Genomic DNA, 14,750 nt, shown 5'->3' on the forward strand with positions numbered 1-14,750 from the left:
TTATGAAACCTGATTATGACCTTATGTTAGCCTCACAAATGAGATTTTGCAAAAATCTACAGCCTGATCTTTTGATGGATGGCAAAATATAATGTAAATAATCAATTTACATTATAAACGATCTTTCATTTAGTTGATAACTCTCTTCAATTTCTCTTACATGTTATGCTCATTGGCATGTCACAGATTTTTTGTTATACATCTGTATATCACGGATTTACAGTGTTCAGTTAAATAAATCATGATGGAAATAGGTAATTCAAATGGGACTGATTTCTAATGTTATCAACAACTGAACGTTTACTATTGCTTCTAAAATTAACTTTACAAATATGTAAGGGAACTAACTCAACAACATTTGATTAACAAACATAATGCTGAATTTAAGATACTTGGTATAGCTGTTTAAGAGAATTTATTTTTTTATGCTTGTAAAATACTTATTGCTTCTGCCTTAATATCACCACTTCTGGGTCTGGCTCCCACTGACGAGACCTCAATAAAGGTTGAAACCGGTCTGGGTAGTGGCCCTTCCCTTAATGCATAGCATTATACATGTCCACAAGGAGATGTGCTTGCATTATGGGAGATACTGAGACAAGGAGTGATGAGAGCTTGGTTACCACGAGTTGCCTCAGTCCTGAAGATACCTCAGGTGCAAACTTTGTTTGCTTACACTTGGATAAAGGATTAAACTAAATTTATTATAAAATACTTGAATATTTTCCCTCCAAACAAAAAAACACTTTTTCTTTTAATCAGAAAGTTTAAGGTTGTACATGCACCTAACTGCTTATGCAAATAACAGCCATTTGAAGCCGAACCAAGTTTATAAGACTTCTGTTTGAAAAGATGAAGCATACTGCTGATACTCATATCTTTATTGATAAATGAAAATTAAAAACATTTTCCTACTTCAAGTTTCTAACAGCATCATAATCAAATGATGATGATATACCTAAAACTTACACATTGATCCTGCTATATATAGGTATCATGAGTAACAAAAACTACAAATAAACATCACAAATTACTGATTTTTCTGACTGATTTGTCTTTTGTGATGAAAAACCCAAGTTTCCAGGAGAAAGAAAATACTATCATCTCTTCGTGGTAGTATTTTCTTAACTAACTTAACTTGAGAAAAGCCCTTATAAAGATTCTCTGTGTCCTTGATGGGATTTGAATCCAGGTTTTTCCAGCTAAGAGCATTACCATTACTGATTGATCTATGAAGGCTCTGTTTTTCTACTTATTAATAATTCTTGCTCAGTATCCCCTTTAACAAAATTTTGCTTATTTAACAATAACATAAGAAGATTCGTTGTAGTTTCATCACCATCAAATAGAAATCATATCAACTTTCTATCTGCAAAATGCTGTTATCTATAATTTTCTTCTGGTGCTTGATATACTCATAAATCACTATCCATAATCTGTCCTTTGGCTGTACAACTTATTTTCTCATTGACATAATAGTTGTCATATAAAGTAACACCAAATTTATTTCTCCTAGTTAAATTACTGAAATTTGCAAGTTAAACAGTTTATTTGTGTGCAGTATTATATGGAAGGCAGAGTGATATTTTTTTGATATCAGGCAAAATTATGAACCATTGGAAATCTAAAGGTGCCAAAAAATCATAAGAAGCTAACAGTAAAGGACCAAAAGATATTTGGAAGAGTGGTATGGAAATCTCAGCAGTCTGACATAGAAATGATTAACACTAGGAGTTCTGAGTAAGGATTCAAGTTAGTAGGAAACAAACTCGAACTAGTAAACAGCCACCCCTTGGTTTCTGTGGAAGGATAGTTGCATATAAGTCAGATCATCAGTACAGATTATTATTATTATTATTATTATTATTAATAACATGTGACCTCCATGGAGTCAGAGACTCATCATGGGAGGTACACACTATCACACACAAAGCGCATCCAACCGTGCCTTAAACGGATTCAATGTGTCTACATTCACAACACACTCAGGCAATGCATTCCATTTACCAACCAATCTCCGTGTAAAGAATCCTCTCCATGTATAGAACTCACTTCTCTGCTCACACCCTCCTTATATGGTTTCCAGGGATGGCCTTTTATTCTCCCCCCCCCTCTCCCATTATACAAAAATCTCTTTCATGTCAACCTGATAACAACCCCTGACTTATATGTCTCAATCATATTCTCTCTCCTCCTGTTCATGAGGCTTTGCAGTTTACATTCAATTCACATATTTCACATTCCAAAGACTACTGACCACCTTCAAATCTTCTCTAGACCTTATCTAACATATCCTCATCACTATGAAAACCTGGTGGTCAAGTCTGTGCACAGTAATCCTTATGAAGCCTGATCAAGACCTTATACAATGGCATTATAACCTCTTTATTTCTGCATGTCAGGGTCTCCTCTGCTTCATTGCCATTATCTGATGTAACATCTTCACAACTTGTGCAATGTGTCCCCTGAAGTTCAGGTGTCCTTGTCCATCACCACTCCCAGATCTCTCATCTCCTCTACTTCCTTTAAAGTTTCCCCACCAACTCTATACTTTGCATTTCATCATTGCTTACCAAATTTAAAAACTTGAAACTTTGCAACAGTGAATTGACAGTTGCACTTTTCATACACCAGTATGAAAAGAAGATCATGACTGGTCTGTAAAATTGGAACTCTGTGATATGTAGCTATAAGTTATGCTACATTTTCTGATCAAGTAGATGAATGTGTGTGTGTTTGGCAGATATCTGGGAAAACATATTATGCAGTTCATCATCCCACCTCAGCCAAGAAATGCACAGGATGATCCAGAAGGCTAACAGCAAAAGACGGGCCATCCGTGGAAGTTGTGCAAGAGTATGGTTATTTTTTGCATGAAGAGTGGTGAGTGAGGGAATGGATTTCCAGAATTAGTTGTTAATTCCAAGACAGTGAATGAGTTGTACCCCATGTACCTGGGGTACATGGGAGTACCCCATGTATCCCATGTACTCCCATGTACATGGGAGTAATTTTATGATAAGTTTTGTGTGTATAATAGCTAGTTTGGGTCTCCCATGATGAGTCTCCGGACTGCATGGAGATACCATGTAATAATAATGTTTGGAAAAGTTGTATGAAGGTCTTGGCAGTCTGATGCAGAAACAGTCAAAGAGTAAAGGTTAGCAGTACTAGTAAACAGCATCTGCAAAAGCTGCAGTATCTGCAGGTTTCAGTAGCTGCACATAAACCAAACAATGTGTAGTCAACATTGCAGACTACACTAGTATCTACACAGACTACACAACAGTGAAGTTTTGGTGGTGGTGGTGGTGGGCATATAATGGCCTGGAGTTGTTTTCTGGTATGGACTTGGATCTTTGATTGTATTGCTTAGAAGGATGAATACCAATATGAACAACTTCTATAATGTTTTTTTACATTGTGGTCTTTAAAAGATCAGACCAGTGTATCTTTTAGTTTATGTTCTGCATCAGGATCAAAGGAGAACCAATATATAATTGAGGTGTATGCAGTTTTGGTTTTCTCATATGCTGTTTCAATACCTATTTCAACATAGGTACTGAGATTATTTATATACAGTAGTAATCTTTATATTGTGCACAACATAATTCATAATTTCCATGTTATACATGAAAGAAAGGATGTTATACAAGGTTTCATCATCATCATCATAAAATTACTCCCATGTACCCTCAAGGAGTGTACAGGATATGATAGTACTACATGAAAAATTTACATCATTACTAACTTCCTATCTACAATTTTCCTCCAGATCAGTCTGTTACTTGACAAGATTCCAATATTATCAGATCTTATATTTCTGTCATCTAAGGCACTTTGTACCGCATCAATCCACCTATATCTTGGTCTTCCTCTGGGTCGTTTTCCTGCCAACCTGGCAGAGAACACTTGTTTTGCCAATCTTTCCTCGCCCATTCTGTTTAAATGACCATACCACCTGAGATTAGCTCTGCTAACGCATTCCTGGATGCTGACAATGTCAAGTTCTTTCCTAATATCCTCATTTTTAATATGATATTGCCATTGATGCCATCTGTTCATGCTTCTAATCTTTCTCAGGATTCTCATATCTGTGGTCTCTAGTCTTTGATCAACTGTTTTACTTCTGACTCAGCTCTCAGATCCATAAGTTAAAACTGGTTTGAACACTGTCTTGTATACAGCTAATTTAGTGTTTTGACTAATTTCTCTCTTATTCCATATGAATTTATTTAATTGACTTCCTACTATACCAGTTTATTGATTCTGTTATCTATTTCCATATTTAATTTACCATCTTCACTAAAAATTCTGCCTAAGTAGGTGAAATGTTTTACTTGTTCCACAGGTTCTCCGTTCACAATGAAGTTGACATTTTCAACGATTCTGCCTATTTTCATTGTCTTTGTCTTTTTATTGCTGACCTTCATACCATATCTATTATAACAGTTATTCAATTTAGTCCAGGAATCTTGCAGACTCGTAGCGGATTTATTTAGAAGTATAACATCGTCCGCATAAAGCAAAGAGCTGACATTAACATCTCCAATTTTGATATCATGTTTAATACCACTTTCCTTCATAATATGATCCATATAGATAATGAATAACAGAGGGGATAATGTACATCCTTGTCTCACACCAGATTTAATATTAAACCATCTTCCTGTACTTCCTTCAATTCTAATTGCTGACTTACAACTCAAATAAAGACCAAGTATTGCTTCATATAATGCCCCATTGACACCATATAACTGTAGCATATTGAATAGCTTCTCTCTTGGCACCGTGTCATATGCCTTTTCCAGATCTACAAAACTCAAATAGAGATCTTTGTTATATTCCCATGATTTCTCCACTATTTGTTGTAAAGTGAAGATCTGATCCTGACAGCCTCTATTTGACCAGAATCCAGCTTGTTCTTCACCAAGCTTTTCTTCTACAATTCCTCTCAACCGTTTCTCAAGTAAACTTGCATATATCTTACCAGGAACACTCAGTAGGGAAATACCTCTGTAATTCTCACATTCAGTTTTATTTCCCTTATTATATATGGGTACTATGAGAGCTCTACTCCAATCATCGGGAATTCGTCCCTCTGTCCAGGCCTTCTGAACTATGCAGTGCAGCCACTGCAAGAGACTCTTATACCACCTTACTTCAGCATTTCTGGCCGAATATCATCTACTCCTGCTGCCTTTCCACATTTTAAGCCTTTGATGGCTTTTTCTACTTCAAGTATGGATATGTATTCCTGACTGTATGCCTGTTGAATGTTTTTTACCACTGTGCTATCACTGCTTGTTTCATTTAGCAATTTTTATACAAGGTTTTATCATGTAATATCTATTATTTATTATTAATCATAATATGAAACATGTAATTGCTGTAATTTATTAATTGGCTTTGTAAAAATAAAAAATAACTTATATTTTCCTGAAATAGACCTTGATGAGTGTAATACAGGAGAAGCTGCATGTGGCAAAAATGCATTATGTCGAAATTCTCATGGATCTTATGAATGTGTGTGCCCTCAAGGTTATAATGGAGATCCCTACAGAGGATGTCTCAGATCAGGTAAGTGATTAAATTTAAATTTCTTTATTTATACTGATGCATGTACTTGCTTACACTGTAAACCAAAATTCAGCCTTTTTCTTCTGTCTTTATAGTATTAATCCATTCTTTGCTTTTTTCTTTGGAGAAGGAAGGCAGAGAAAGAAGTCTGAGGATGAAGATTGAAGGTTCTCAGAACCTTCCATTTCCATTCCATCAATATCCAAGTAGATACCTACTAATGGTGCATCCTGTTAATAGGTATCTATTTGGACTGAAAGAATGAGGATATGCTGATAATTTGTTATTTATCTGATCAAATTGTATACTTATTGGCTTAAACCAAAATACAAAAGGATGGTACAATGTGATGGAATTTCATGTCAGTTGTATTTCTCCCTCAATGCTATTTTCATTGGGAAATACCATTGCCATAGCAAATAGTGAAAAGTTGGTTATTGGAACAAACTTCAAATCATCAGAATCAGATGACTTCAAAAGAGGCATGAGAGTTAGGAGCAGAAAAAGGGAACAGATAGAAGAACTAGAGAAGTAAAGGTCGACATAATTGCTTTACTAAAACAAATAAGGCAAAAACAAGAGAGATTCTTTTAAATAACCATTATAAATGATCAGGGAAAAAAATGAATCACTATAGTATTCAATACTAAACATGAGGATAAGCTTTTTGAATGGCAGGCAACATCAAGCAAAGTAATGTGGGCAAACATCAAAATGAGGAGTTGGAGAGCGAGACATATTCATGCCTGTGGTTAATAAGGAAGAAGTGGGGAAATTTTTGAAGTCATTAGAGAAGGCATCTAACACAAAGAAGAAGGAAAAGTTGTTGGTCCTTGTTAGAGATCTAAAGAGTAGAGTAGAAAATAAATACTATACATACAGATGATTTATACAAGACATACAAAATGTTTTGTGAAAATTTGGGAAAAAGAACAATGTTAATAATAAAGATAAGTATCTGTGCAGAAATATACTATTCATTACTAATACCTTATTTCAGCATAAAGATGTGCATTTATATGGAGTGAAGACATAAGAAATAAGAAGTCTCATTGACTATGTTATTGTTGATAGTAATATCTTCATATTGGTTCAAGACATAAGAGTAGTATACAGGAGATTTAAATTAGGAAGTGATGCTATGAGCATGTTGAAGTTTGAAAAATGATTCATAGCTGCTGGTAATTCCAGAAACAGTCTCTCTGACTTGTAATGACTTTTGTGTAGCACTTTGCTGTTTTCTATATAATATGTCAGGACTGGCCAAAATATGGTTGGCCAGTCCTGACTTGCCATAAGGATGGGGGGGGGGGTGAATGTTCTTATGTTCTCTGAGGTGGATGTCAATATATCTTCCTGTCTGTAGCAAGCCAGGTCACAATTATAGGAAATTTCTTATAGTTTATATATACATACTCCTGGATTTGATGCAGGATAGAATTTATCCTTAGGTGAATGGATGGAGGGTTACTAGTTTGATGTATAGTTTGAATGTGATGTAGTTTTTAATTATTAAGTGCTCTGAATATTTTATCTAGAGGATCTTATCTATGCCTTTTTTTTCAGCTGATTCTGCAGTTAGTCATTCTTTGATGTAGGAAAGCAGGGTTTTTTTTTCTCCCAGAGGAAACTCAGGCTTTAAATCCTGTAATAAGAAAAATTGATGATAAAACACACAGATATTCCCGCAAACATATGACTATATGCATATTAATTCTAGTTAGGAATGGGAACATTGTCCCTTATCTAGCACTTTGGGAATGTACTTAACCTTAGTGATGATGCTGATGAAAGGTTATTTAGCTATCTGCCAATTTTTAAAAAGTGATAGCTGAAAGAGTGTTCTCTACTTTCTTCAAGGAATGAAAGTGTAGACAAGAGAATTTAAATACAAATTTAAGCATTTTAATTAGTTTTAATGCTAAAGAAATTGGTCTCTATATAGGAAATTTAAAGTATCTTCTAATTATGTAAAGACTGTCTGAAGAATTTTTATAACTATTTATTTATTTCATTTTTAGAGAATCAAACAAAAGTATGTTCTCATGCTAGACCTTGTGATGCAAAAGAAGAATGTGTGACTGTAGGTGAAAAACCACAGTGTGTATGCAAAAGGGGTTATACCAGAGATCTTCCTTCAGTAAGGTGTAGAGGTAGGTGCTTAATATAAGTTATCAACTTATTTTAAATGAAAATAAATTTCGACTATTTTTTTTTCCAATGCATAATGTTAAAAGGAAAGCTTCTGGTATATATAAATATAAAGAATACATTTGAAAAGCATTTATCATTTGTTATGTTGAATAATCCAGTACCTTTCATTTTGTAGCTTCTTCAGTGGTAAAGATTTTAATTAGGAAACAAATAAAGCATTTCAAGGTTTGAATCACACAATCATCATATGCTATAAATAAATAAATAATCACACAAAGCAAAAATTAACATTTAACTGTTAACTATAAGTTAACATTTACTTTAAACTGACAAAAATTTTTTTTGTCTTTGTTACAAAACTTTAACTTAATTGTTTCTGGAAAGCTATCAGATAAGTATTGGAGTGCATGTTGGATCTCTATATTCAATAAGAAGTGCAAATGGGGTGATGGAGTATTACTTGTGATGAGTTTAGTGTTGTTCTCAAAAGTGGAGAATTTGGAAGGAAGTGGCACTAATAGTTTTGAGTGTGTATGATGTGAGATGGAGGTGGGAGGATATATTTAGTGGATGTTGCTATAGGCAGGGAACACAGAAGATGATGAGCAAGAAATTTTTTAGTAGATCAGTTTGTTGTGTGCAAGGCGAGTGATCATTGTGGGTGATCATTTTCAGCATAAATTGAGCAGAAGAAATAGCATACAGTAGCAAAGGAAGAGAATTTCTGGAATTCTTGAGGGACAAATGTCTCATGTAGTAACATCTGATTAAGAGATTCTGTTTAGTCCTAGCATCAGAGGATCTGATTGTAATTGTCATCTTGTCAATGTCAGCTTGTCCTCTTTGGTGAGAGTGCCCATGCAGTCTTGACTTGGAGGCTTAATAGACATGCAGAAGTATCAGAGAGAAAGGAATAATAAGGCAGACAACTATAATAATCTTAGAAATCAGCTTGTAGCAGTTCTGTAGATGGAAAAAGTGTATGGGAGAGATATCAGCAGTGCATGGGGATAGTGAAGAAATATTCATCAACCGCGATGGAAAATTATATTCCTCAAGTAAAAAAAAAAGATAACATGGTTTAGTGTAAAGTAGATGATTAATGAAATCAAACAGGAACTACAAATGAAAAGAGATTATGAAAATAAAGAAAAAAAATGGAAATAAAGGTGAAGGGCAGTTGCACTTGGAATATAAGACTCAAACCAAGAAAGGGACTAGTATAGTAAGGAAGATAAAAATGGAATATGAGACGAGATTAGCATTGCAGTCCAAGGAAAATCCTAAGGAATTCCTTCATTATGCAGCCAGAAATGTCATCAAGCATTATAAGCTTTTGATATTGTCGATGCCTGCCAACGATATGTCTGTTTTATATAAATTTGAAGAACAAACAGATTGCAGCTATCATCGAGATACAGAAATATACAATACCTACTTGTGATTACTTGCTTTATAGGATGCTTTTTATATATTATTATTGTTATTATTATTAATATTTGATGTCCATGGAGTCAGAGACTCATCGTGGGAGGTACTCACTATTGCATACAATGCTCATCCAACCATGTCTTAAACTGGTTCAATGTGTCCACATCCACAACCCACTCAGGCAATGCATTCCACTCACCAACCACCCCTCCATGCAAAGAACCTACTTCTCACTCTTTTGCTCACACTCTCCTTATACAGTTTCCAGCAGTGGCCTCTTGTTTTACTCCCCTCTCCCATTTTATGAAAAATCTCTTCCATATCAACCAGCTTATATGTCTCAATCATATCTCTCCCTCCTCTTCCTATTCACGAGGCTCTGCAACTTACATTCTCTTAATCTGTCCTCATACTCTACATTCCAAAGACCACTGACTACCTTTGTGACGCTTCTCTGCACCCTTTCCAACATATCCTTGTCACCATGAAAACCCAGCGACCAAATCTGTGCACAGTAATCCATATAAGGCCTGATCAAGGCCTTATACAATGGAATCATAACCCCTCTATTTCTGCATGTAAGGGTTCTCTGCATCATTGCCATTATTCGATGTGATGACTTCTCATCTCTTTGGAACCTGTTAAAGTTTCCTCACCAAGTGTATACTTTGCATCCCATCGTTATGGGATGCAAAGTATACACTTATCAAATCTCAAAACCTTACACTTGGCAACATTGAACTGATAGTTCCACTTACCTGCCCATTCATGCAATCTATTCAAGTCCTCTTGTAAGGCATTAACATCAGCCTGACTGTTCATTGCTCTCCCCAGTTTTGCATCATCCACAAACAGCTGGATATCACTAGTTAAACCCAACCCAATATCATTAACATACAAATTTACAACAATGGCCCCAAAACTGATCCCTGCATCACAACACTGGTGACCTTTCTATTTCAAGATACTGCACCATCATATACAACTTTCTGATACCTATTCGACAGCCAGTCACTGATCCAACACAGAAGTCTGGTTTCCGATCCCATCTGTTTCAATTTATTATTATTATTATTATTATTATTAAACAAGACCTCATGGAGTCAAAGACTCATCTAGGAGGTCCTTTTATCTCACACACATCTCATCATACTGGGTCTTAAACACATTCAAACTCCTTGCAGACACCACACTCTCAGGCAAGGCATTCCAATCATTCACAACTCTGCACGAAAAAAACCTGCCTCTCACTCCCCTACTCACAACCTCTTTATACAGTTTCCAGGGATGACCTCTGGTTCTCCCCTGATCTCCCACTATTCGCTGTAGAACTTCTCCACCATTGATCCTATAGCAACCCCTTACCAACTTGTAGGTCTCTATCATATCTCCCCTCTTCCTTCTCTCCACTAGTCTCTGCAAATTACATCTTTTCAATCTTTCCTCATACTCGACATTCCAGAGGTCAGAAACCACCTTAGTCAGTCGCCTTTGGACCCTCTCCAACATCTCTTCATCCTTCTGAAAACCAGGTGACCAAATCTGGGCACAATAGTCCATGTGTGGCCTAATCAAAGCCTTATACAATGGAACAAGAATCTCCCTACTTCTACACGTCAGTGTCCTCCTCATCATTCCCAGAAGTCTTTGTGTTGTCTTCACAATTTTGGCGATGTGACCCCTAAATTTTAGATCCTTATCCACTATCACTCCCAGATCTCTTATTTCCTCTACTTCCAACAATATATTCTTACCAAGCATAAATTCTGCATCCCATCTTTGTTTTCCAAATTTTAAAACCTTACATTTTGCAACATTGAACTCACATCCCCATTTGCTTGCCCAATCACTCAATTTATTCAAGTCTTCTTGCAAGGCCACAACATCTTCACTACTCTTTATGGTTCGTCCCAACTTTGCATCATCTGCAAACAACTGAATATCTCCATCCAAATCTTCGCCAATATCATTAATATACAAGTTAAATAGTAATGGCCCTAAAACAGATCCCTGAGGCACTCCACTAGTGACTTTCCTTTTCCTGGATATTGCACCCCCATACACAACTTGTTGATACCTATCAGATAGCCAGTCTCCAATCCAATGCACTAATCTAATATCCAACCCCATCTGCTCTAGTTTGACTGTCAACTTATCATGAGGCACTCTATCAAAAGCTTTTGCGAAATCCAAGTATATTACTGTGTATCCTTCTCCTCTGTCCAAGGAAGCAGTCACTTTATTGTAATAAGTAAGTAGATTACTAAAACACGACCTCCCTTTAGCAAATCCATGCTGTCCATCAAAGATTATACCATTGTTGTCAACCCAACTCTGGATTCTAGTTCTCACAAGCTTCTCCAACAACTTAACCGCAACACCCGACACACAGATAGGCCTATAGTTTGATGCTTGAGTTCGATCACCTCCTTTATGAAGTGGCACAATCTTGCCCTCCTTCCACTCTTTAGGGACTTGACCAAGTGCAAGACTCGTATTAAAAAAATATGTCAAGGCAGGTGTCAACTCTCTGGCACATTCCTTCAGAATACGCGGTGATATATTATCAAGTCCCACAGCCTTATTTACATCTAGTTTACTCAACTCCCCAAACACCTCTTGCTCACTTACAGTCAGTCTCTCCTCCCCATCATCAACTGCTCTTAATCTCTCCATGAAGTCACATTCACAAGATTGAAAGATCTTTATGAACTGCTCATTAAGTATCTCCACCACACATTCTGCAACCGCTGTCTTTATACCATTTCCTCCAATCAATGTCATCCTTCCATAATCATTCTTTCTTTTGCTGGCTACATATCGAAAGAACTCCCTAGGATTCTTTTTAGCTTCATTAGCTAACTGCTGTTCATACCTCTCTTTAGCTACTCTCACCAACCAAGTCACTCTCCTTGCCTGGTCTTTGTAGAACTCATGAAATTGGTTACTTCCACTTCTCTTATGCTACCTCCACAATGCCCTTTTTCTCTGTATTGCATGCTTAATCTCTTTATTCATCCATCTCACACCTAACTTATTTAACCTTCTCACCCGTGGTATACATTTAGACATTGCATCCACTAAATATTTTTTGAAAATCCCCCAAGCTGCATTGATCTCTTTTCCAGCTAACTCCTCATTCCATGCTACACCTGCAAGCTGTCTCCTGAGCTCTTCATAATCACCCCAATTGTAGTTCCACATATACCCTTTTTTCACATTGGTCCTTGCACTGCTGGCAACCACCCAAGTAATCACCTCATGGTCACTTTCACCAATTGGTGGATGATTTGATACCTCATTGATAATTACATCCTCCGATGAGATGACCAAATCCAAGACCCTTAATCCTCTTGTGCCCTCTGTTACATACTGTCTGAGGTAGTTATCCCTCAAAAACTCAAGAAACTCATTTTCTTTACTTCCAGTTGCTATCTCTTCATTCCAGTCAATATTGCCATAATTAAAATCACCCATAATGATCACCCTTTTCTTATTTGCTTGGCTTATTTGACTATACATTTCACTATCACCACCATCCACATTACCAGGTCTATAACAACATCCCACCAAGTATTTGATTCTATTCACCTCTATCTCACACCATACTGCCTCAAAACCACTGGCCCCATTTCCCCCTTGCATCTCTACCTTGTATGGACATAACTCTTTCTCTATCATCAATAGCACTCCCCCTCCCTTTTTACCCCTTCTATCCTCACGAAACACATCATACCTTTCCATCTCTATTCCCGTCAGGATGTCATCCTCATCTAACCATGTCTCACTTATTCCGACAATCTCTGGGTGCACAGATGCAATTAGTGCAACCATTTCATCCGCCTTGTTTCTTATACTTCTAGCATTGGTATACAAACACAACAACTCATTTCTGGATCTACAGCTAGTTCCACTGATACCACTCACTCGATGTGATCTCTCCATGCTGGACTGGGGCCATTTCCCTTTCTGCTTCTTCATTTTAGAACCCTTTGCAATTCCATCTGTTTCCTTTTGATCCCTGATCATCCCATTACTTTCCTGCCTACACATTCTCTCACCTCCTCGTGGAGCATCCACCTTTCTCACGCTGTGTATCCCTGTCCACCCTGAGCCTCCCCGTTTCCCTGCTCCTCTTGCACACCCATTCTCTCATTATCTATACTCATACCACTCACTTCCACATTCATTTCCACTCCTTCAATCTCTCCTGTCTTACTCTCCTGCCCTTCCACATCACTCCCCTCTTGATCTGATTCATTCTCTCTATTCACTTCTCTACCTTCCAGCAGCAGTCTCTCCAAGCGACTCACACCATAACCACTCAAATGCAGTCCATCGCTCCCATACAGCTCACTTCGTCCCTCAAACTCATTCCGCACATTAACAAACTGTACTCCCATCTCCTCACACATTTCAGCCAGAATATCATTCATAATCCTTGCTCTCCGCCTCATTTCACCACAATCATACCTAGGCAACACACTGACCACCCTTCCTGTCACACTATTCTCCTTTATCTTTCCAAGCAGTCTCCTGACATTCATTTTGACATGCTCTTTGTTCTCTCTCAAATCATTTGTTCCAATTAATACAATTAACTCTTTTGCTCGTTCCCGCCTCATGTTCAATGCCTCAATCACTCTACTCATTTTACCACCTGGAAAACATACCTTGTGCATTTTATCCTCTAGCACACCTTTAATAATGGAGTCGCCATACAACGCCACTTGCTCATCTTTTGTTAACTCTTTCATGCCATCATGATTTATTTTAATAGTTTTGACCTGCATTCTCTTAATTTCATTCCGCATCCATTTCATTTCTTGCTTCATCCAATCCAATTCACCTTCTGAACCTCGCGACACATTCACTCTATCATTAAATCTTTCTAACTTTCTAACTCTCGACCCTCTCTTCTCACTTTCCCTCTCATTCATCCTTCTTTGTTTCCGTACTTTCGGTCCAACATACGTCCAACTTTCACTGTCATTCTTCTCACTTTCACTCTCACATATCTTTCTTTGTTTCCGTACTTTCGGACTAACATGCGTCCAACTTTCGCTATCATTCTTCTCACTTTTACTGTCATTCATCTTTCTTTGGTTCAATACTTTCGTTCCAACATGCGTCCAACTTTCGCCATCAGTCATTCTTTTTTCGCTATCATTCATTCTTTCGATTTTTTTTACTTGCGGTTTCTGCACCACGCCATTTCTACTTTCATTCGTTCTCTCAATTTCGTTTCTTTCCGCCTCCCTTTCGTCCCTTAACATCCGTTACGGTTGTCAAATTGCTCTTTTTCTTTTTTCCTGATTTTTTAACATTTTTTCGCCTGTCTTTCTCGCCATTCTCTTTCAAACGTGCACTCACGACACAATCGGTACTAGCACTTTCTGTCATCAATTTCATATTCGCATTCATCAATTCCTCGTTCAGGTCACATTTCGCACACACCCTTCTTCCATCCGCACTAAACATCCACAAATCATTTATGTAATCGAAGGAATACATATAACAGACCTCACACTTAACGAACCTACTGAAATCCAAATTAAAATCATGGAATGACAATGCAGCTGCCA

At 37.0% G+C, this 14,750-nt stretch overlaps 1 protein-coding gene across 1 annotated transcript in view; it reads left to right on the top strand.

Moving 5' to 3' along the window:
• The window catches only part of LOC150101923 (uncharacterized), a 1,001,066-nt gene that overhangs the window by 222,253 nt on the left and 764,063 nt on the right, over positions 1-14,750 (top strand). Inside the window, exons 22-23 of the mRNA XM_090399931.1 lie at positions 5,449-5,580; positions 7,602-7,733. Of these exons, the coding sequence (XP_090256057.1) occupies positions 5,449-5,580; positions 7,602-7,733 (264 nt within the window). The remainder of the gene's footprint in view (positions 1-5,448; positions 5,581-7,601; positions 7,734-14,750) is intronic.

This window comes from Typopeltis vanoorti, chromosome 11, assembly GCF_054136105.1.
Source record: "Typopeltis vanoorti isolate ZY-2024b chromosome 11, IOZ_Tvanoo_1.0, whole genome shotgun sequence".
Lineage (NCBI taxonomy): Eukaryota > Metazoa > Arthropoda > Arachnida > Uropygi > Thelyphonidae > Typopeltis > Typopeltis vanoorti.